The sequence below is a fragment of the Magnolia sinica genome, chromosome 1 (genome assembly GCF_029962835.1).
Source record: "Magnolia sinica isolate HGM2019 chromosome 1, MsV1, whole genome shotgun sequence".
Classification (NCBI taxonomy): Eukaryota; Viridiplantae; Streptophyta; class Magnoliopsida; order Magnoliales; family Magnoliaceae; genus Magnolia; species Magnolia sinica.
Genome location: NC_080573.1, coordinates 108,455,640 through 108,479,254, shown reverse-complemented (window position 1 = coordinate 108,479,254; position 23,615 = coordinate 108,455,640). Strand labels below are relative to the sequence as shown.

Sequence of the window (23,615 nt, the reverse complement as noted above, 5' to 3'; positions counted from 1 at the left end):
TCTGCAAAAACCCCCATCTGATTCCCCACTATAGAAAATAGGAACTAAAAATTCTGCTCGCCAAGAACGGATGGGATTGGTACTTGACTGGAAAAGCAGGAACCCTCTTTTACAAAAGTGCATCCAAACGGCCTAGTTACAGCTTTCAGTTTTTTTTTTTTTTCCTATTTTCAAAGAGGCCTGTAGTCCCTTAGCATAACCAAATTAGACAGCTCGGGGCCATCCGTGATCTGGACTGATGCAACACATGGGGCCCCACAGCCTACAGCTAATTTGGTAATGCTGGATTGCAATGCATTAACCAGAAACCAAAATTCTCCACTAATCACTTTGTAGGCTCGGTTAACAGATTAAAACAAGGTCTTAACTAAGTCACAACTCAGCTGAGGATTGAACATGTCAGTTCCAGTTTAAAACCATGATTAGGAGAAACCACTCACTGAGCTTTGCAAGAGAGAGGCCTCACTTTCCTCAAAATTAATAAAAAGAATGTAAGAATAAAAACAAACTTCATGATGCATACATGATCTGCAGCATATATCACTACAGAGAAAATGTAAAGACTACTATAGTAGAATGTGTGCAAGATCCGGGCCGTTCATCAGGTGGACCCTCCATGGCTCGTGGCAGAAAATCGGGGGCAGGACGCATGGGTAAAAACAATTGAACAGCTAAAAAGAATAAACTAATAGTCCACATTTGACATACACAGTGACTTGTTTGTCTTGGCTTTCAGGTAATGGCTGATATGAGGTGGAGCCAATCTGATGAATGGTCAGGATCTCACACACACACACCACATTTGACACGTGGCAGGTGACCTTGCCATGGCTGCACTGCAAGAGGATGCGTTTAAATTACAATTGCTCGCTGCTTGCATTGCAACATGGCAAATATTGAATTTGGACAGATTGAATACCACCAAAGCTCAGCTAGTTGACCACGACCATCTCCTCATCCTCAGGTTTGGCTGTGGCCAAGGCTTCCAGTCTCTTCCATGCCAATTGCCGTTGCTCTTCCAACCCTTTGGCATTCACCTCTCTCTCTTCATACTGCCGCTGGCACTCTTCAAATAGTTCGTTGTCCATATCAAGGAACATCTTCCTCACATTCGCTGTCAGGCCATTAACTGACTGACTCCAATGACTCTTCATGTTCTTCTCGAACGCTTCAAAGATGACAGGGAGAATGGCCTTACGGTTTTGGGCGATTAAACCTACAATGTGTTCATTGTTCCAGAGGAAGAGGGCCCGCTCTGCAACCTGTCATGTGCAGCATTTACTTCAGCTATGACCACTGGTGGAAACATCATAAGATGAGAATATAGATATATGGATTCATGTCAGAAGAACAATAGATGATACAGGAATTGCTTTAGTGTGCCTCCACCGAAGTAGCTGCTGCTAGAAGATCTGGACCATGTGCTCAGAGTGCGCTTGGGAGTTTCTATATTTGCATCAAGTGGAATGACCATTGTGCTCTAGTCGGCCACTAGCAGCATTGAGCACACTTGGCATTTTGAGCTAGTTTCACAGACTTCATCCACTCCATTCAAATGGTGTTTCCACTCTTGCAAACAAAAGCTTATTTGGAAAGCCGAGTCAGCACCATTTAAATAGCATCAAAGAACATTTCCGGTTTTCCACCTGGGCCTAATTGGCCATCAGATCATTGAATTTGAACCCAAAAACTACATGCTTCTTAGGACCATATAAGTGCTTCATCTTGAGGTGGGAGCTTCAAAAGGTTCACATGATTCTTTTCCCCCCCTTAAAAGTAGAAGTTGAAAAAGTTTACTAGAGGTCATCATATGGAGAAATCAAAACCCAATGGGATGGCATCAAACAAAAGTGGATCTGAGTAGCCATTAGCAAGGGAGGCATTAGAGGACAACAGCATAAAGAACACAGGAAATGGGGTTAGACGTAGCCAAGAAGACAGATGGGCATGAGAAGATATGTAGAGAAAAGAAAAACTAACAAAGAAGTGGCAAAAACTGTGCAAACCTCTGCTAAAATCTCTTACAAAAAGGAACTTACCATGAAGCATGACAGAAAATCTCTTTGCAAATTAAAAGCACAGAATTTTCGATGGTAAATTTGGCAGTTAGCAATATTACATGACACCATGTTTCTATAAGGAATGGTAGAATTGAGGTGTAATAATTTTTTTTTAAAACGTTGACACAATTATACTACCATACCGTGCGTGCATGTGCATGTGCATGTATATGAATGGAGTATAATGAGTTCAATACTGCAGTCTATGGTGTAAATTTATAGGAACTAAATCACTAATACGCCATCTCCTTTGATGCATATACTTGTTTATCTTTGTCCTTTTCTTGCCAAAATTGGAAAACATTAGAAGAGTTACTCTGCATAAAAGGTGGGCTATGATGACGACAACAATGATTTATACTTTTTCTTGGCCAAAAGTGGAAAATTATAGAAAAGATACATGCTGCAGATGCTGAAAGTTAGAAATTCCAGGTATCAGCGATGTATCGCTAAGTATCGCCAATGTATCAATATCGCCAATATTTTCGACTATGTAAATTTCAAGTGTTGCTTGTATCGCCAATATTTGTAATCGTGTAAATGTGTCGGGTGTTGCTTGTAACACCAATGTGTCAGCGATATTTCAATAATATCACCAATGTGTCAGCGATATTTCAATAATATCACCAATGTATCAATCTCGCCAAAAATCTGTTTATTAAAAAAAAAAAAAAAATCATTTCAAAAATTTTTTTGGACGCATGATTGTATGTGCAATGTTCAAATTGTTGACGCTAATATCGATCATATCACGATATTATCGTTGTCGCAACATAGGCCGTCAAATTACTTAGTGGTATAAAGGCCCTAACAAGTCCGTCAGCCTGCTTGCTGGCGATATCAAGACAAGAATATTTCGTTTCCTTTCCAGTGGTCGGCGAAAATCGTGTTGTCGATATTCTGAAATGTAGATGGATGGTTGGATGGATAGATGGACCTGATGCGATGGTTGGACTGGTTTTTTACAACATCACATGCTTTTTTTCATAGATAACAAGAATTTTTATAAACAAACCGCAAAGCAGGAAAGAATACAATGAAGAAACTGCTAAACCGCATAGAAAAGATCACCAAGAGAAACACCCTTAACATAGGAGCCCACCCAGAAACCAGACCTTTAATTCTACTAATAAGAGCCCCAACCCTCACACTTTCATTCCGAGAGCAAACAACCATTTCTAGCCCCCCCTAAATAGCCCAAATTTAAAAATAATTTACAAAAAAAAAAAAAAAAAAAAAAACCATCAAAATCAAGTGCCACTTAACTTTAACAGATTTGCCCACTCCACCATGCCAAGCACATGAAAAATCTTCTACCGACCTCGGCATAACCCACTACAAATGAAACAACCGGATAAAATGAGTCCACACTTTAGAAGTGAAGGAGCAATGCAAGAACAAATGATCAATAGATTCCGCATTTTCCGCACACATCAGGCCTGTATTTTGGCAATATCAATGCTCTCCTTTGAAGGTTATATACAGTAAGAATCCCCTTATGCCCCACCAACCAAGCAAAGGCCACAGCTTAGGCAGGGACTCCGTAAAACAAATAATGAAATGGGGGAAGAACCATGAAGGACTATCCTCTTGAATACACTTCACAAATGAACGCACCAAGAATTTACTGGAAGGATGCCCCAACCAAAGAAGAGAATCCGAATCAGAAAGGGAGGGATGAACCTTTGCCAAATGAGCCAATAAGACAACATAATCATCGAATTCGTCGTCTGACATGTTCCTCTTACATGGGGGATTCCAAACCACCGTGCCTCCAAGAATAGAATAACAATTCGCAATCATTATAAAACGATCTAGAACTAGCCTTGCCACTATAGGAAATAAATCTTGGAGCGCTCGATCTCCACACCATCTGTCCACCCAGAACCGAATGTGATGCCCATCACCCAAAGAGAACGCAATCCTCCAAAACACAAGATGCTCTGTCGATGCTATCGCTTTCCAATCATGAGAAGCTTTCTATAGCAATGATCCCTTCTCCGACCATCCACCCTTTTGAAACCCATATTTTGAAGCAATTGTTTCCTTCCATAATCTTCCCTCCTCAAACGCAAACCGCCATACCCATTTGCCAAGAACAGACATATTCATATCTCCCAAGCTTCTAATCACAGCCCCTCCTCTAATCAGCTTACACACTTCGAAGACCACTTGAGAATATGAAACTTCCTACCATTTGAAGCACCATTCCAAAGAAAATCTCTCCTCATCGTTTCCAACCTATCCAGCACCTCCTTGGGACATTTAAACAAGGACAAAAAAAAAACGGGCATATTGGAAAAAGCTGTTTTTATTAACGTGAGCCGGCCCCCCCAAAGAAACATATCGGCATTGCCAGGAAGCAAGCTTCCTTTCAATCCTTTCTACCACGCAATCCCAAAGGTGCTTAGCCGGCTTGCTGAACAAAGGAAGCCCCAAATAAGTTGAAGGAAAAGACCCGGTTTGACAATGTATGCTTTTAGGCCCCCATTAAATGGATACTTATTATGTATGCATTCTTTTTGCAACTTTTTATTCCTAAATATGCAAATGTGTATTTTAGCATCTCCTGAAGTTTCACTGGAAAAAAAAAAAAAAAAAGAAAAAGAAAAAAAAACCCACCATTTTCCGATGTTTCCCACATTTCTAGTTATCAGCGATATCATTGGCGATAGCGATATTGTTTCCGTATCCTTGGCCAGCGAAACTTGTAGTTATACCAAAACTTCGAACACTAGCCACAACAAGATTCTCACAACTTGTAGCGATACTGATACTTCGAACACTAGCCACAACAAGATTCTCACAATTTGGTTAACTGAACATATGTGGAACCAAGATATTGTGATTTTAAATTCTGAGTGTGACATTTGTTTTATCATTTTCTTTGTGAAGTGGAATGGATCAATAACCCTCTATTGACATCAGATACCCAAAATCATAGATTTCCATAAGTTTCTTGTAGAATTAGACCTTGCAGAAAGAGTGAGAGCAGATCCGGGATTGAGGGCAAGGCATTGTTTTTTAATGTCAGCAGCAAGGGTGAATGCCCAGGAAGCAGGAGTGGAAGCTTGGGTAGATGGTTCCTAAAACTAAGATTTGGACAGTTCACAAACTGTCTACCCAATCACAAGATTTTTGGGATGACATTGATTAGAGATCCCAAACATTGATTAACTTTTGTGTGCTGAAATTCGGCCCTGTCAAAGGCAGAAATCTGATGTCGCTGTGGCGGAGCCCACATCCTATATTGCATGGAAGGGGATAAGAAGGCAGTCCATGTGCAGGAATTTCACGTCAAAACAGGAATGAGAAGGATTGAACAGAGCCCCAAAATTGTTGATGTACTGATATGATAGTATGATGCCAGCAAGGCATTATCATGACATGCAGTGCTGATGTCAGCAGCTATCTTGCTGCTGAATGCAGCAGATTGTTTTGGCAGGTTCTGAGAATCCATATTTAAGGGAATTCTTGCCTATCTTTGAGAACTATTGGATACTTTTAGAAGCTTGTTCACTTACTGAGGAAAGAGCCTTAGGAATGATTGCCAAAACAGGATTTGCAAAGCTAACCTCAAATAGCTTGGACAAAGCTATGATAACGAGGAACATAATTTTTCAGCAGGATTTGGGAGAGTCCTAATCGAAGGACTAAAACTTCCTATTTTTCAGGACTGGTTGGTTTTCTTTATTTTGGTGCAACATAGGACTTTCTAGCTGTTGACAGTAACCTAACTCACCAATAGGGGCTAACAACAGCTAGTTGTAACCAGAATTACTAACACAGTTAAAGGGCTCAGATTGTTATTCATACACAAGGTGGGAGAAACGTTGATTGTGGAATATTCAAGCTAGTTTGGTTTGTTATCTAGCAATCTTCCATTTCTTTTGTGTGCGTGAACCGCAAAGTGGTGCAATTTGCATCATTTGGTACTGGAGCAAGTGCATCCTACGGACTTCAAGTTGCCAGTCAAAGATCCCACCTACAAGTTGTGTTGGATGCAAATCAAGAGGGAATTTCAGTTGCCGGTCAAAGATCTCAACTACGAGTTGTGTTGGATGCGAATCAAGAGGGAATTGCCCGGTAGTAACAAACTGTAGCAAATATCTTATGCTAGATCAACTCATGCTCGAGAGAGCAGCGGGCGGCATGGAAGGAATCTGGGGGTCATGAATGAACTTGTGGAGGCTGATAGTGAAACAGAGAGATTTCACATCAATCCATTCATCAAGGAGCTCCATTGGGTATCAGTCCTGAAGATTGCATTATGGTAGTCTTAAAACGAGATCATGGAATTCTGGTAGGAATACTGCAATCCCACGATTGCTTGAATGTGGATGACTGTGAAAATTTGTGCACAGAAAGGTGTAGCAGTTTGGATACAAAGAATTAATCAATCACGAGAAAGGAAAAAAAAAAAATTGCTTGCTACAAAATTCTGGCTAACATCTTGTATGGTGGGATGAAAATCCATGTGGACTCATTGAAAGACAGGGAGAGTAAATAATACCCTCTGAAGTAAGATGGGAGTTTTTCTATGTTTAGAAGTGACAAAAGTGCTATTAAAAACAGAAAAAGAGCAACAGCCAATGAGCCACTTGGCTGCCATGATTATAAAACTTGGTCTGAAGTTATGTTGTGGTCCGAAGAAATCAAAGACAGTGACTTGCTCGAAACCTCCCTTTGCAGTTGCATTCAAGGCCAATTTTGATGGCTGCTCGTTTGGGAATCCCAGTCCAGCTGGTATTGGATGTCTAGTGCACCAATCAGATCGGAGTACACTGCTGTCTTTCTTCAGTCTAATAGGAATCCCTGACTCTAACAAGGCAGAGGCAGTAGCACTTCTTGGAGTGGTGCAGTTCAACCTCATTCCTACTACGATTGAAGATGATTCTAATACAATTTCTTGGGCCAGAAGTGGAGATTACCCTTGGAGAATGGCTGATTGCACTGAAGAGATGCTTGATCTCTGCAAAGATCGGCTATCTGTTTTTTCTCAGTCCCGAGAGAAGCAAACAAGGCGGACTCATTGGCTTTAGACAGGTGTAGAAACCTGGTCAGGAAGTGCCGAAGTGGTGGGTGATTGTCAGGAGCAATTGTGGTTTTCTTGTTTGGGATGGGTTTTTGCTGATTCCTTTATAATGGGAGTTGAGTGGGGTTGTCTTTGTCCATTTCTTGTTGTTGGCCATATGTCCATTGCTTTCATTGTATGATTGCCACGTGTTTTGATGGTTTCTAATAGAGCTTGATTATCCATTTAAACAAAAATGACCCTCTTGTCATTCTCTCTCACAAGAGTACTGGCCATGTCATTGGCATCTCGCCCAACAACAACACAGGAAATATGCAGAAAAGACAACAATGAGACAACTCACTTATACAACCCAAGAGCCTCGAAAGACCTAAGAATCCTACTTTGCCCTCCCCCTTCTCCAAGTCCAACTCAAAAATGGGCCCCTGCCTTCCAGTCACTTTTCAGCTCAGAGAAGGACAAGCCTGTAAATTCCAGTCTACCAAATCCAATAGCCCACCCGATTATCATGGATAAGACCCTAGTGTTCTATCAAGGATATACTACCATATTCTTGAATATTCTAGCATTTGTTTCTTTCCAAAGGTCCCACATAATAGCACAAGGAACCATATTGCATAAGAGTCTTTTCCTGAGGTCTGGGAGACCATCCATCTATCACATCCTTGAGGGACCCATTTAGGATTCAGCAAACCCCAAAGAGCTCAAAGAAATTATCCCAAATCACTCTAGCAAAACTATAATGGAGGAAGATGTGATCCACAAATTCCTCTTCTACCCAACAAAAGATCCACTTATCAGGAATGGGGAATGACAGTTTCTTAATTATCAACCATAAGAACCTTGTTAGCTCTAGCAACCCATGCAAAACCTTGGATTCTAGGTGACATGTGCTTTTCAAACTTTAGCACACAACCAGCTAGACATATAGTTGAACAAAGGGTGAAGCAAAGTAGCACCAAGTTTGGGTAAGCAGCAACAACTTGCTGCAGCGCTGCTGCCTCTGCTTGCTGTTAGGATGCAATCTCTTCAGCGCGCTTTTCCTAAGCCATCGTGGCAAGACATTACTATTTAGCTTATTCATGCTTCAATTGAAAGAAGAGTGTTAGTGCACTGATTTATGCACCCTAATTGTCAATCATGTAAGTCCTTGTGTCCTGAAGTCGATTGAGCCCTTGAAAGTTGAAAACCAAAAAAACAAGTGAAAGTGGAGCATCAAGGAGCAAAAAGCATATAAAATGTGGTGCCTTGGTGACCCTAACCTTTGACCCAACACAACCTAAACCTCTAGATGATCTTAAACCCAATAGGTAAAACATTTATTGATCATCCCTTAAGCCATATGAGCCTAAATTGACCACCCTTACATTGGCTTTAGAGGTCGCGTGCTACTAGAAAAAATGCACAACTTCAGCAACCTTCGGTCCGACCGGAAACGGCTAAAACAGGACAGTGTGCTAAGGCAGAATTCCAGGTAATTCGTCTGCAACTGAGTGCCACAATCGCTCTCACCGAAGACCACCCTCGGTGCAACCGAAAGTGCCTAAATCTATCTCAATGGCTTCCATGACTAATTTGGTGCATCCGAACCTCCACTCGTTGTGACCAAAGACTAGCCGTTATGGATCCATTGGAACCTTTTTCTTATAAATCTAACAATTGGATCTTTGTGAAGATGATGGATTTTGGCATTCTAGATACCCTAGTGCAACGCAAGCTTTACTAAACCTCTTAGGCTCTATCCCAATGAGATCCATGCTCTTTTCTTAGTGATTTTTCACTCTAAGGAGCATTCCAAGCTCCTCTACAAGAAGACCATCATCTCAAGCCCTACCTAGAATTTAAACACCTTTTTTCTTGAAAAATACAAGTGTCTATTAACTTTTAGAGTGTCCATCAAGTAAAATCCCCTAGGCTTTACAACTTCCCATTAGTTGTACGATATTCTATCCAACATCCCATCACCTTGGTCACCGCATCGGAGCATCACATGCAAGGTGTTTGATTTTGGAGCTAAAACCTTGGCAAAGCATCGGCATTATGATCGGGGGAGCAAGGGGCAACTGATTGAAGCACGGGAGAGCATTGATCAAGCAACCCGAGAAGGCGCTGCAAAAGGGGGCTCGATCCGACAAGTTGTCAAGTGTAGGAGTCCATATACACTCCCTCCTTTTGTAGGATTGAGTGTAAAAACTTGAATTGCCAAACTCGACTAGGTTCTTGTGTAGGACCTTGGCTCTTATGTAGGGCTTAAATCAAAGTCCTTGTGTAGGCCATCGGACACAGGTGCGTACGTATTAGCCTCCGAGGGAGCCTCTGGTGGGAATAAACGTAGGTCCTTGGATTAGGTCCGAGGTTGTTGGTTAGCCTATAGAAAACCAACGAAAGTCTCTTGCGGGAGCTTTCGGTGGGAGTGTATACTAGGGTCCTCGTGTAGGGCTGGCTGTAAAGGTTATATATGAACCTGATTTAAAAGGCATAATTTTTAAATTGGTCCTAATCATCCCTCCTCTAAGACATAGCCAACATTCCGCACATAGCATGTGAGCCTTCTACGTGCAATTTCAATTGGTATCAAAGCGGGTAGCTCTTAAAGGGCTTAACCACCTTGAATTGATCCAAGGGGTTTAAGAATGATGTCTACCCAAGAAAGGTGTGTCATCACACGACCGTCATATTTTGACAGGTCTAATTACATATATTGGAAGGCTAGGATGAGAGTCTTTCTAAGATCCCTTGACCCTATGGTTTGGACTATTGTCAAACAAGGATGGACGAAGCCCATGGAACAAGTTGTTGTTGATGGCAGAACCATTAAAGTTTCCAAAGATAAATCCAAATGTAGTGCCGATGAGCGAGCGCGGTATATCTATGATGCCAAAGCTCTCGATGTCATTTATTGTGCAGTTTCCCCCAATGAATTTAAACGTATATGCACATGTGATACGGGGAAGGAAGCGTGGGACATATTGGAAGTCTTTCATGAGGGAACTAACATAGTAAAGAGATCGACGCTTCGGCTCTTAATGACCCAATTCGAAAACATTAAAATGGATAAGTCTGAATGCTTTATGGAGTTTTATTCAAAGTTATATGATATTTGTAACTCTATGTGGGGTTCAAGAGAGAGAATTCCAAAAGGGCGTATATGTAGGAAAATACTTAGATCCCTACTGGATAGGTTCACTCCCAAGATAACCTCAAAAAGAGAGTGTAGGAACATCGATGAGATGAAAGTAGAACTCTTAGGTTCCCTACAAGCATATGAACTACACTTTAAGACCCCCTCTAGAGTAAAGAAACTTGTCGTCCTCAAAACATCTCATAGGCATTCACATAGGCTTAAGACAGTTAAATATGAAAGTGATAGTGATGATAAGGATGGGGAATTTAAAAGAAAATTTAAAAAATTCTTCAAATTGAGGAGAGGGAAGAGTTGTGACAAAAGGGACAAGACGGTTGAGAAATGAAAGGGAAATTTTGTTAAACAACCTAAGCCAGTCCAATGTTACAACAGTGAGGGTTATGGACATCTTGCCCCCGATTACCCTAGCAAAACAAGATCTAAAGGCAAAGCTATGGCGGCAACGTGGGATGATGCGGAGGAGTCTGAATCTACTTCAGAAGACTCCTCTAGTATTGAAGACTTTAGTCACTTAAAGTATCTTAACGGCCTACCACAATATCTCTCCCTACAGATTTGGGAGACCATAACACCTCAAGAAGGTGACCTTAGAAGGTCCCTTTGGGCTCAATTGATAAATCTGAGGATTTCCGCCTCATCTATGAGCCTAATTGAAAATTTGAGGATTTCAGCCTCTATAGTGTGTTTATTGGTAAATCTGAGGATTAAGCCTCATTTGTCTTGATAGTATAAGCTTTAATGTTGTTGAATCTTAATATCATATGCTTTTAGATTAGATTATCATTAGTCATTCCCATTTTAATTGGTATATCTTTTGAATGACCATAATCAGCATGTTCCATGTTTTTAATGATCATGTGCACCCTTTAACCCCTGTTAGCATTTGCCTTATAATTGGTAAATCTATGACCTATAGAGTTGTTTCATTCTATGTTTTTATTGGTATATTTATTGGAACTAACTCTTTGTCAAATACTGACAAAAATGGAGAGAAAGATCAAGTCCCACCAAAACAATGAATTCTGTCTTACAGGGTTTGTTGGTTGTTACAGGGATTGATGAGATAGGGGAAGCAAGTATGGGGGAGCATTACAAGTGTTACATGTCTCTAGTCCTATATTTAAATTTGTAAATCGATATAATCTTGTGGATGTAATATTTTATGTTGTTTCGGAATGTCATTAGTATGGACCATGACATGGTCTTAGGTTAGGTTTTTGTCACGTAATTGACAAATGGGGAGATTGTTAGATTTATGTACCATATTTTTCAATCATGTGAGGCCTTTTATCGTGAAGTCGGTTGAGCCCCTGGATACAGACCAACTTCAAATGTTCAAGGTTTGATTCTCTAGTGGTGCTATAGATCAGGATATCGTCGAAGTACACCACTAAGAATTTTCCCATGAACGGTCTCAAGACTTGGGTCATCACCCGCATGAAAGTGCTGGGTGCAGTAGTCAAGCCAAAAGGCATGACCAACCACTCATATAGCCTATCCTTCGTCTTGAAGGCTGTCTTTCATTCATCACTGGGGCGTATATGGATTTGGTGATATCCACTTTTGAGATCTATTTTGGAGAAAATGATGGACTTAGCCATCATGTCTAACATGTCATCAGGCTTAGGTATAGGAAACCTATAATTAACCGTGATTTTGTTGAACACTCTACCGTCCACACACATGCGCCAAGTGTCATCTTTCTTCGGTTAGTAAAGCGGGTATGGCACACGGGCTCATGCTCTTCTAGATGAAACCCTTTTGCAGGAGCTCATCTACCCGCTTCTTCAACTCTGAATGCTCTGTAGGGTTCATCCTATAGTGAGAAAGGTTTGGTAAAGTCGACCCAAAGACAAGATCAATGACATGCTGGATGTCCCTTATGGGTGGCAACTTATCCGGCAAATATTCAGGGAATACTTCTCTGTAGTCCTCTAAGACCAGGGCTACCTCGTGAGGTAACCCTACCGGTGCCTCTGGTGTAGCCTCTCTAACCACTAAGGCATACACCATCGAATCGTCCTCAGTCTCTCTTTCAAACTCTTTAGTTGTGACGATGTGGAGAGACTTGGGTGTGGATTTCCTCACTTCTTTAGGCTCATTAGCCTTCTCAACTTTCTTATGTGTGGTGTTTTGTGGTGGGATAGGATTAATTTTGATCTTCTTGTCGTTATGTATGAAGGTACATGCATTAGAATGGTTGTAGATCGTGACATCATTATCGAATAGCCATGGTCTGCCTAAGATGATGGGACCTACATCCATGGGCAACATGTCACACCACAAGGACTGCTTATAAGACTCGAACTTGATGGGTACAAGGCATTGATGGGTGACAGGAAGGGAAGTCTTGTCTACCCATGAGACTTTGTACAGGTCAGGATGAGGGGTGGCCTCTAACTTTAGACGACCTAAGGTGCTAGTGGAAATTACATTCTGGCAACTCCTACTCTCCACTATCACCTTACAATTTTTCTCGCCACACTTGGTGATCCTGTAGAAGACAGTGTTGCGACGCCAGTCAACACTACTTCTAGTCTAGGCTAGCACATAGCTGACAACTGCTAGTGTGGCATCATCACCCACCTCATCCTCATCACCCAACGATCCTACGGGCTGATATTCTTCAACTTCAGAGTCGCCATGATCATACTCGCTATCCTGAGAATCGCCTATGACCAAGGTGTCCCAAATCGGATACGTATTGGCCGTAACAGCTGATACGTAACGGTAACGGTGGGACCCGTTACACGATACGGGCCGTATCGGCCGATGTCCCGATTTTGTACCCGTTACGGGCGTAACGGCCGTTATTGACCCGTAACGACTAGCTCGTAACGGTCACATTTTTTTTGCCTTTTTAAGCTCCGTTTTTTTTTTTTTGAAACCATTTGCTTTCAAACTCTTACTCAATCCTTCTACTACTATTTTCTACCAATCTTGACTTGATATTTGAGATAAAAACACATTATATTACGGATTTTCTTGAATCGAAGCTCAGTGGGCCATTTTTTAAAAATTCGTCAAAAATAGGTATTTATACTTTTTTTTAATATGTTTTGTTGTTTTAATCATGCCATATGGTGTTAATCATAGTAGAACATGTTAATGTGCATTTTACAGATTTGTGGTGCCATTTTATATATTTTTATATTTTTTTTCTATTTACGCATTAATTTTGGCCCTTTTTTAAAAAATTCGAAAAATCATTTTTTAATGATTGTTTTGCTGTTTTAGTCATGCCATGTGATGTGTTAATCATAGTAGAACATGTTAATGTGCATTTTACAGATTTATGGTGCCATTTTATATTTTTTTCTATTTACGTATTAATTTTGACTCTTTTTTAAAAATTCAGAAAATAATTTTTTAATGATCGTTTTGCTGTTTTAATCATGCCCTGTGATGTGTTAATCATAGTAGAACATGTTAATGCGCATTTTACAGATTTGGGGTGCATTTTATATTTTTTTCTATTTACGCATTAATTTTGACCCTTTTTTTTAAATTCGAAAAATCATTTTTTACTGATTGTTTTGCTATTTTAATCATGCCATGTGATGTGTTAATCATAGTAGAACATGTTAATGTGCATTTTACAGATTTGGGGTGCCATTTTATATATTTTTATATTTTTTTCTATTTACGCATTAATTTTAGCCTTTTTTTAAAAAAATTCGAAAAATCATTTTTTAATGATTGTTTTGCTGTTTTAACCATGCCATATGATGTGTTAATCATAGTTGAACATGTTAATGTGCATCTTACAGATTTGGGGTATCATTTTATATTTTTTTCTATTTACGCATTAATTTTGGCCATTTTTTTTAAAATTCGAAAAATCATTTTTTAATGATTGTTTTGCTGTTTTAATCATGCCATGTGATGTGTTAATCATAGTAGAACATGTTAATATGCATTTTACAGATTTGGGGTGCCATTTTATATATATTTTTTATTTTTTTCTATTTACGCATTAATTTTGGCCCTTTTTTTAAAAATTCGAAAATTCATTTTTTAATGATTGTTTTGCTATTTTAATCATGTCATGTGATGTGCTAATCATAGTAGAACATGTTAATGTGCATTTTACAGAGTTGGGGTGCCATTTTATATATTTTTATATTTTTTTCTATTTACGCATTAATTTTAGCCATTTTTCTTTAAATTCGAAAAATCATTTTTTACTGATTGTTTTGCTGTTTTAATCATGCCATGTTATGTGTTAATCATACTAAAACATGTTAATGTGCATTTTACAGATTTGGAGTGCTATTTTATCTTTTTTTACATTTTTTTTCTATTTACGCATTAATTTTGACCCTTTTTTTTTAATTCAAAAAATCATTTTTTAATGATTGTTTTGCTGTTTTAACCATGCCATATGATGTGTTAATCATAGTTGAACATGTTAATGTGCATTTTACAGATTTGGGGTGTCATTTTATATTTTTTCTATTTACGCATTAATTTTGACCCTTTTTTTTTTTTTAAATTCGAAAAATCATTTTTTAATGATTGTTTTGTTGTTTTAACCATGCCATGTGATGCATTAATCATAGTTGAACATGTTAATGTGCATTTTATAGATTTGGGGTGCCATTTTATATTTTTTTAATATTTTTTTCTATTTACGCATTAATTTTGGCCCTTTTTTTTTTAATTTGAAAAATCATTTTTTAATGATTATTTTGCTGTTTTAATCATAGAATTTGATGTGTTAATTATAGTAGAACATGTTAATGTGCATTTTACAGATTTGTGGTGTCATTTTATTATTTTTTTCTATTTTTGAACTAGTGACTTCATGTTTTTATTTGCTTATATTGAACAGGTTTTGGAGCTTCATAGGATTTAGTTAGAACATAAAATCATCTTTATTAACATAGGTCATACACTCATACTCATATCTAATCTATACCTAATTATCTAGTATCTACCTAAACCTAAAGAAATGTCTGGGTCTGGCCAACAACAAGTGAGGATATTGGATGACAACATTGTGAGAGGATTGGTGGTACTAGGCACCAAATGAAGTGCAAGTATTATGATAGACTAGTGACTGGTGGAATTACCCGTCTCAAACAACATTTGACACATTGAAAGGGTCAAGTTGCGCCATGTACTAGAGTACGGAAAGATATAATGTTTTTAATGCAAGCTAGTCTAGATGAGTCGAAGGGTAAACGTATTGCTGTACAAAAGAAGAAAGATGATATTTTGGATGCAGCTCAACAGGAGGTGTTTGGTCCTGAATATATAGGCGTTTGTAATGAAGATATTATTGATTCTGACGAAGATTCAGATTGGGAAGTAACTATAGCTAGGAGAGAGAGCTTGCGTCTAGCTCGTGAAGAGGAAGAACGTCGCCGCATGTTTGGCACGCATGGGTCAGTGCGTGATACAAGGGGGGGCAGTGGGAGTAGGAGTGGAAGTGCAACTGCTTCTAGAAGGGGGTAGCTTTGGTGGGTTACGATGTGTGTTTGGGAGCCGACAACAGACATCTTCACGTGATGCCCCTATACGTTTGGATGAAGAAGTAAATGAGCCTAAGAGACCCTCTATTGATCCAATCCTGTTTAGGAAAGAATTAACTAAACAAAAAAAGATAAAATAAATGTGGAGTAGAACTTCCGTTGAGAAATTAGGTAGAGCAGCAGCAAAGTTATTTATACATGCCAACATACCTCCTAACACGGCCAATTCTCCATATTGGTAGGTGGTAATTGATGCAGCAGCAGAAGCAGGTGAAGGAATAAAAGCTCCCACGGCTAAGGAGATTAGGGGGAAATGGACAGATGCAGAGTATGCGGATGTGAAAGCATACGTGGCTACCTTTAAACCTGTATGGCAAGCCAGAGGATGCACGATCATGTGTGATGGTTGGACTGGCCCAACCAGACACAGCATGATCAACTTCATGGTGTACTGCCACTTAGGAACTATATACCACAAGTCAATTGATGCCTCAGAAGTAACAAAAGATTCTAATTATATTACTAGACTAATGGATAAAGTTGTGGAAGAGATTGGAGAGGAGAATATAGTGCAGATTGTAATAGATAATGAAGCATCATATAAGCTTGCGGGACATATGTTGATGGATAAGAGAAAACATATTTTTTGGTCACCACGTGCTGCCCATTGTATTGATCTTATATTGGAAGATATTGGGAAGAAGAAGAATGTTAAGGAAATGGTAGAAAGGGCAGGAGAAGTGACGACGTTTATTTACAACCACAATCAAGTAGTCGCAATAATGAAAAAGTTCACGAAAGGACGAGAGTTGTTGAAGCCTGCTGCGACTGGATTTGCAACAAACTTTATAGCATTAGAGAGTTTATTCCAGCATAGGGGAAAGTTGAGTGAGATGTTCGCTTCCCGAGAATGGCTCAACACAAAACATGGGAAGAAGACATCAGGGACACCGGTTGAAGTTGTGAACACTATACGGGACAGAATATTGGAAGAGGGTCAAGTCGATCCTAAAGGTGATAAAGCCACTAACGAGGGTACTCTGTCTTATTGAAATCGACGAAGCACCTACCATGGGCTTCTTATACGATGTCATGGATAAGGCAAAGTTGACAATTCAACGTGATTGTAGAAGCTGGGAGTCTTATTGGAAAATGATCAACAGGAGATGGACAAGATAACTCCATCATGATCTTCATGCTCAGGTTACTATCTAAATCCTAGGTATAGATATGTCCAATCATTTGTTGAGGATAATGAAGTTCGTGTCGGGCTAAAAAATGTGATAAACAGATTAGAGCCTGACTTAGATATGCAAATAAAGGCGTTGAATGAATTAGATACATTTGGAAATCGCCTTAGTAGCTTTGGAGATGCTCTTGCACAACATGAGTATCTAGGTTGCAACCGGCCGAATGGTGGATTAATTTCAGAGAGAGTACGAAGGCTCTCCAAAAAATTGCAGTAAAAGTTTTAAGCTAGACAACATCTTCATCAAGCTGCGAAAGGAATTGGAGTTGTTTTGCGCTTATTCATTCAAAGAATAGGAATAGACTTGTCTTCATGCACTACAATATAAAGCTAAGAATGCGACGACATCATAGGAGCATTACAGCTGCCGATAACGAAGACTACTGTCCAATAAACTTGGACAATATTTATGATGAGGATGACCCGCTTCTACCTTGGTTAGAAACAAAAGAAAAGAAATTTGAAGAGGATAGTGAAGAATTGAAAATTGATGACCCAGAAATACGTAGAACGTAACAAGAGAGTCGTGCAGATGTGTTGGACCCAGTAAGAGGGGCAACGTTTATGCCAAGTACAGGTACGGCTCAAGATCAACAAATGAGTACGAGCAGTGGTAGCGTGACCGTGTCGAATGATGGTGACGATGACCCCCCTGCCCCTTAGTGCTGGCACTTCTAGTGTTGCTCAGCGCCCTATACAACCGTTTACAAATCGCGATGCCGATGAACATCAACAAGGTGGTACAGGAGGTCGGACTTATAAGTGTATCGAGTCACGATACAGCCAGCAGTAGGAGGGTGCATCTAGTGGTGCACCGAGTCCGGAACATCAACAGGCTCATAGTCTTGGTTATTATAATGGATATTCTTATGGTCAATTGGATTATGATTATGATGGTTATACTGAGCATGTTCCATCACATTCATGTTGGAGTAGCATTCCCGATCAATATCCATATGATTATAGATATCCAGATCCAAATCCAAGTTACTCATCACAGCAGATGCACTCTCAATTTCAAGATTCTCAACAGCCTGAGTATGGGCACTAGTATGGCTATTCGACGGGCACTGGTGGATATCCTTACTCAGAGTTAGAGTCGTTGCCTAGTCAGGATCAGTCATCCTCTGGTTTCGTTGATCTAGTATTTCCTTCTGGCACTGGATATTATGGATATGCAACACCTACACCTATTGGACAGCCTCAGCCTGATGGTGACGATGACGATAATGTGGAGGTCGAGCAACCACAAAAGGGTAGATTTTCATTTTGGTGGTGACTTGTGATTGTGAGTATATATTTGTATTAAGGTAAGTATTTGCAGCAGACAGCTCGCAGCAGTATTATTGCAAAAAGCCATGCACACACTTGACACTGCCGAACTTGTATTTAAAATAGCTCCGCTGACAACCAATCAAGTAATCCTTAATCAAGTTGCAGGGGAGTATATCAGACACTACTTTTTTTTTTTTAATATTCTTGACTTGAGGATGACAGGTCATAGACAGGAATCACAGTCACGTGCACAGGTATGTTTGAGAAATTCCTCAAAAATAATTGCAAACACCTAATGTAAGATATTTTCATATTACATTCATTCTAATATATCTAGCATTGATAGTAGATAGTTAGAAAATTAAATATATGAATTTTGTAGTCAAATTCAAGTTATCTGGTTCATAAATTCATTAGACAGTCCGATACAACTTCTCACCAAAGAGTGGATAGTTACACCACCATAAACATGCTCCAATTTATAAATGAATGCATATTTGGAATGCTTAGAATATTCCGGATTTAATCCATATTTTTTCATATTTTTTTGGCAAAATAAAAAATAAAAAATTTGCGCCGTTACAACCCAGTATCACCGTCACACCCCCGTATCTGTATCGGTTTCGGAGGGCACCGTTACGCCAACCGATACCAATACGGGACACCTTGCCTATGACTAAGGCTTTTCCCTTGCTCTTAGTGGGATATTGAGTTGCAAAATGGCCAATATTCCCACATTCGTAGTATTGCACATTCTATCCTCCACATGGACCAGCACCAAGGATGTCTTTTCCCTTGTCATCCCTAGGCCTAGGCGGAACATTTGCCTGCACCCTGGGTTGATTACCAATGTTGGGTATAGTTCCCTAAGAACCAAACTTAACATTAGAGTCTCGGGAATCAAACCATCTTATGATAGGAATCTTCAGATACTGCTCTAATTCCTACACCACTTGGTACATCTCGTCCGAATCTGTCACAGGATGAACCCAAAGCTCACGCTGAAGATCCGATCCAAGGTCCGTCTTGAAACGCGTGAGCGTTATTGGAGGGTCTTCCTCAATGTCACACTGCATCATGAATTCCTCAAATTTTGCGATGTATTCCATGACAGGCATGGATCATTGGCATCAAGATTGCCATTGTTCCAGGTGCTACTAGCGATAAGAGAGAAGGAGGTACTTCTCTCTTACATAGCTTTCATCTCACTCCATTGGGTAATAGGAGCTCTTTCCACCCGTTCAATCCCACGCTCTGTATTGGTCCAATACATCTTCGCTTGCCCCACAAACTTCATTTTGGCAAACCGCACTGGTCGGTTCTCTGACATCTCATGCCACTCAAAATAGTGGTTCATGTCAGCTAACCAATCAAGGAATGCCTTGGGGTCAAAGCGACCATCAAAGCACGGGACATCAATCTGGACATTCTTTATTGCCCTCTCGTCAGGATCAAAGCGGTTCTGATATGCCCGTTCTCCACCCACATGCCCGCCATTGATGGAGGTTTGTCTAAGGGCTGACTCCTTAATGCAGGGCCATTTTCACACTGGGCATGAGTGGGGTCGCTTGTTAGATGCAGGGGCACACTCGGGGTGGGTGACCCATGCAATTTGGGGCCCATGGGGAAGGTCTCCTGTTCGAGACTCCTTACTAGGGGTGATTAATGTGCATTTCACACCGGGCTCGAGTGGGGTAGCCCGTGGGATGCAGGGGGACACGGGGTGGACGGCCCATGTGATTTGGGGCCCACGAAAGGGGTTCAGCCGAGGTCCTAACCCATGAGCTGTGGGGCCTGGGCTATAAGATAAAGGGATTAATTCTACATACTCTAACAGTTCGAGCTTTTAGAGCAAGTGGTTAATTGTCCTACGTCAAATTGGTATCAGAGCAGGAGGTCTCGTGTTCGAGACTCCTCACCGGGGGTGATTAATGCAGGGGCATTTTCACACTGGGCTCAAGTGGGGTCGCCTGTTGGATACAAGGGCACACTCGAGGTGGGTGACCCATGCGATTTGGGGCCCACGGGAGAGGTCTCGTGTTCGAGATTCCTTATCAGGGGTGATTAATGTACATTTCACACCAGGTTCGAGTGGGGTAGCTCGTGGGATGAGTGGACACACTCGGGGTGGGCGGCCTATGTGATTTGGGGACCACGAAGGGGGTTCGGCCGAGGTCCTAACCCATGAGATGTGGGGCCTGGGGTATGAGATAAAGAGATTAATTCGCCATACTCTAACAGTTCGAGCTTTTAGAGCAAGTGATTAATTGTCCTGCATCACTCCTCACCAACACCACCTATCTACGACTACACATCTCCCCCAACAGTGGGGTTCTCCCTTTGGGATGCCTCTAATCGCTCAAGTCTAGCTTCGATGGCAGTTAGTTTTCGTTTGATATTTTTGTTGGATGTCTCGATGGCAGTCATCTTTTGGAGTAATTGAGCGAGGTGATCGGTTAATTGCTCGTTACTCATTATGGGGTGTCGGCCAAAACTCCTACCTCTTCTAGTGGGCATACGCCAAAAACTCGAACTCGATTTTCCTAAGCTCGACTCTAAGGTTTGAACAAGCCTCAATATGGATGTATGCTTTTATTTCTATATGATGTATGAATGCTGCAGATTTTCAGATTTAACTAGAATGAAAACACAAATATGGAAATTCATATTTAGATCTCATAGGACTGTGAATTTGAAAATTCAGGTTTGCAATTTCTGTAGGATGTAGATATGGAATTATCTAGACAATCCTAGATGAGAAAACAGATTATCCTAAGTTCAGATAACTCGATCTAACAATAACCATGCAAAACCTAAAGCTCTGATACCAAATTTGATGCAGGACAATCTAAACTAGAATGCATATGTGAGCACAGAAATCATCCAGCGAAATAAACTTAGCAAATCGGTTGAAATATTCAACATTCCACAGTATAGTAAAGATAATAACAAAGGAAACATGCAATAGTTGAAGACAATCATCAATACCGTATTCAAATCATGCGTGAATTGGATCCGGCGAGTGATGGGACTTCCCGATCTTGCATGGTTTCAATCCGACAGTCAATGCAGCTTTTCTAGTTCAGGAAATTAAAGGATTTCTGAAATAAGGACGGCCGAAAAATCTGAGAGAGGGTTGGGATCAATTCTCGGATTTTCAGGATAAGGGGATTTCAAAGAATCTAATTGTAAATAGTAACAATCAAAAAATACTAGGCATAGAAAGAGAATAAGAAGATTGGAGGGTTAAAACCAGAATTTAGAAGAAGGGAGGAGATTAGGGGAAGAGAAGAAATTACCACAGAGAAAAAGGGGAAGGAGGCATAATGTTTTCATTAAAAAACATCATTAGGTTTAATGGTAGAAAACACCCTATTTATAAAATTCGGATTTTTAAAAAATGACTAAACTACCCTATAACAAAAAAAAAAAAAAAAAGCGAAAAACAAAGCTGTCTAAAAAAAATCCCGCGTAACAGATCAGTCTTCTAACTCATCCTACATGTGTGTCCTCCTAATGCGGGGCCTTCAATTAATCCAGGGACACGTGTAAGGAATTTAAAATCCTCCTTAGTTGTGCCACAAACCAATATCGAGCCATAAAGATGTATTCATTGGCCACCTTCGTCTTTGATAAACTTTGAAGGGTCCGATGTCCTCATCATAAGCGATTCAGAAATTGGCATTCTCCACCTTGAAGTTTGACCTCACTTACAAGACCTGCGGCCTGACCCTTGTCCAACATTTTGTTAAGGGTCTATAACCACCGCGAACAAAAAAGGAGAGAAATAACAAGGCTTAAAGTATCATCCGAACCCGATATTCATTGCTTGATCCGTACCAATGTTGTCCATGAACTATAAGGTTGTATCGCCCCAAAACATCCCGATATGAGATACGGGACCTTCTCAGTGGCGAATGATACAATATCCGATAAACTGATTTTAAACCTTGAGGAAGAAGGAAAATATTGAGAATTTGGCTCTAAGGAAAGCTGATATTGTCTTATTATTGCTGGCATTGACAAAATGGAGGAGTCAGAAGTGCCTTTTGACTATCTTCTCTTGGAAAGGGAGGATCACAAGCAAGAGTTCTTGTGAATCCTGAGGATGGAATAATAGGTTTCGAGGCAAGAGTCTCGGATTACTTGGCCAAAGAAAGGTCATAAGAATACATCCGTTTTATAAAGAATGGGAGGACTACCCACATGGCATGTATGGTGATTCAGGGTGATTGAGGAGCCTAATTAAGTAAAAAAGAAGATTATTGGATCCTATAAGATGCTTTATTCAAAGGATAACATTCTCAAACCTAGTATTGATGGTGCTAGTTTCAATTGTATCTCACATAAGGCAGCTGCTTGATTACAAAGGAGTTGGGAGGAGGAGAAAGTCATGGACATGGACAATGCTAGGGATGAATGGTATTGCAATAGCTTTATTCAAAGGATGACATTCTCAAACCCAGTATTGATGGTGCTAGTTTCAATTGTACCTCACATAAGGCAGTTGCTTGATTACAGAGGAGTTGAAGGAGGAGAATGTTATGGACATGGACAATGCTAGGGATGAATGGTACTGCAATAGCCTTTATCCAAGGTGGTCATCATCATCTAAGCCTTATCATAACCATTGTTCCTAATATCGATACTATCGGTCGAGACGAAACCCATCCCATTCCTTTGGAAATATAAATTTGAAAAAAAAAACAAAATTCTTTTTATCGTGCGATATATCGCACAATTTTTTGCGAAATCGCCGATATTAGCGATACTATCGTGTTGTATATGCAGATTTACCGAAAAGTCAGGAAAAAAAAAAAAAAAAAGAAGAGGGAAAATCTTTCATAGAAGGGGATTTCGGTACCTGTGGAAGAAGATTGCGATCGGAAGCTGAATTTGGCGGGCCACTCGATCGAGAGCTAGCGGTCTACCAAAAATCACTGGGATTTGGGGGATTTTTCAGAGAAATTTTAGGATTTTAGGTTTCCGAAATGACCGGAACCCTATCTTTGCTGCAAGATTGGCTTCGGAAGCCTTTTTTTGAGGACGCAGATTGCGTCCTACCCCCGCCGTCTCCATCTGGTAACGAGCAGTAGCTTTGAGTGGCCACGTGATGTATGGGTCTTATCCACACCGTCCCTCAATTTTTTTTTTGTATCATTTTAGGGTACAGACCCAAAAATGAGACAGATCCAATGCTCAAGTGGACTACAAAATGGGGATTAAACTCTTACCATTGAAAGCTTCTTGGGGGCCACAGAAGTTTTGGATGGAGCTGATATTTGTGTTTTCTCTTCATCCAAGTCTACATAACTTTATGAATAGGTTGGATGGAAAATAAACATCACGGTGGGCCCTGGAAAAGTTTCAACCA

At 40.2% G+C, this 23,615-nt stretch overlaps 1 protein-coding gene and 1 long non-coding RNA gene across 2 annotated transcripts in view; one reads left to right on the top strand and one right to left on the bottom strand.

Annotated features, from left to right (window-relative positions):
* Window positions 1-440: 440 nt before the first annotated feature.
* Window positions 441-23,615, bottom strand: part of LOC131253458 (serine/threonine protein phosphatase 2A 57 kDa regulatory subunit B' beta isoform-like) — a 31,089-nt gene continuing 7,914 nt past the window's right edge. Inside the window, exon 2 of the mRNA XM_058254453.1 lies at window positions 441-1,262. Coding sequence (XP_058110436.1) covers window positions 933-1,262 — 330 coding nt within the window. The 3' untranslated portion in view covers window positions 441-932. The remainder of the gene's footprint in view (window positions 1,263-23,615) is intronic.
* LOC131253474 (uncharacterized) lies at window positions 13,685-14,899 on the top strand. Its single transcript, XR_009175207.1, has 2 exons — window positions 13,685-14,285; window positions 14,803-14,899. It is a non-coding gene; the product is annotated as an uncharacterized LOC131253474 (long non-coding RNA).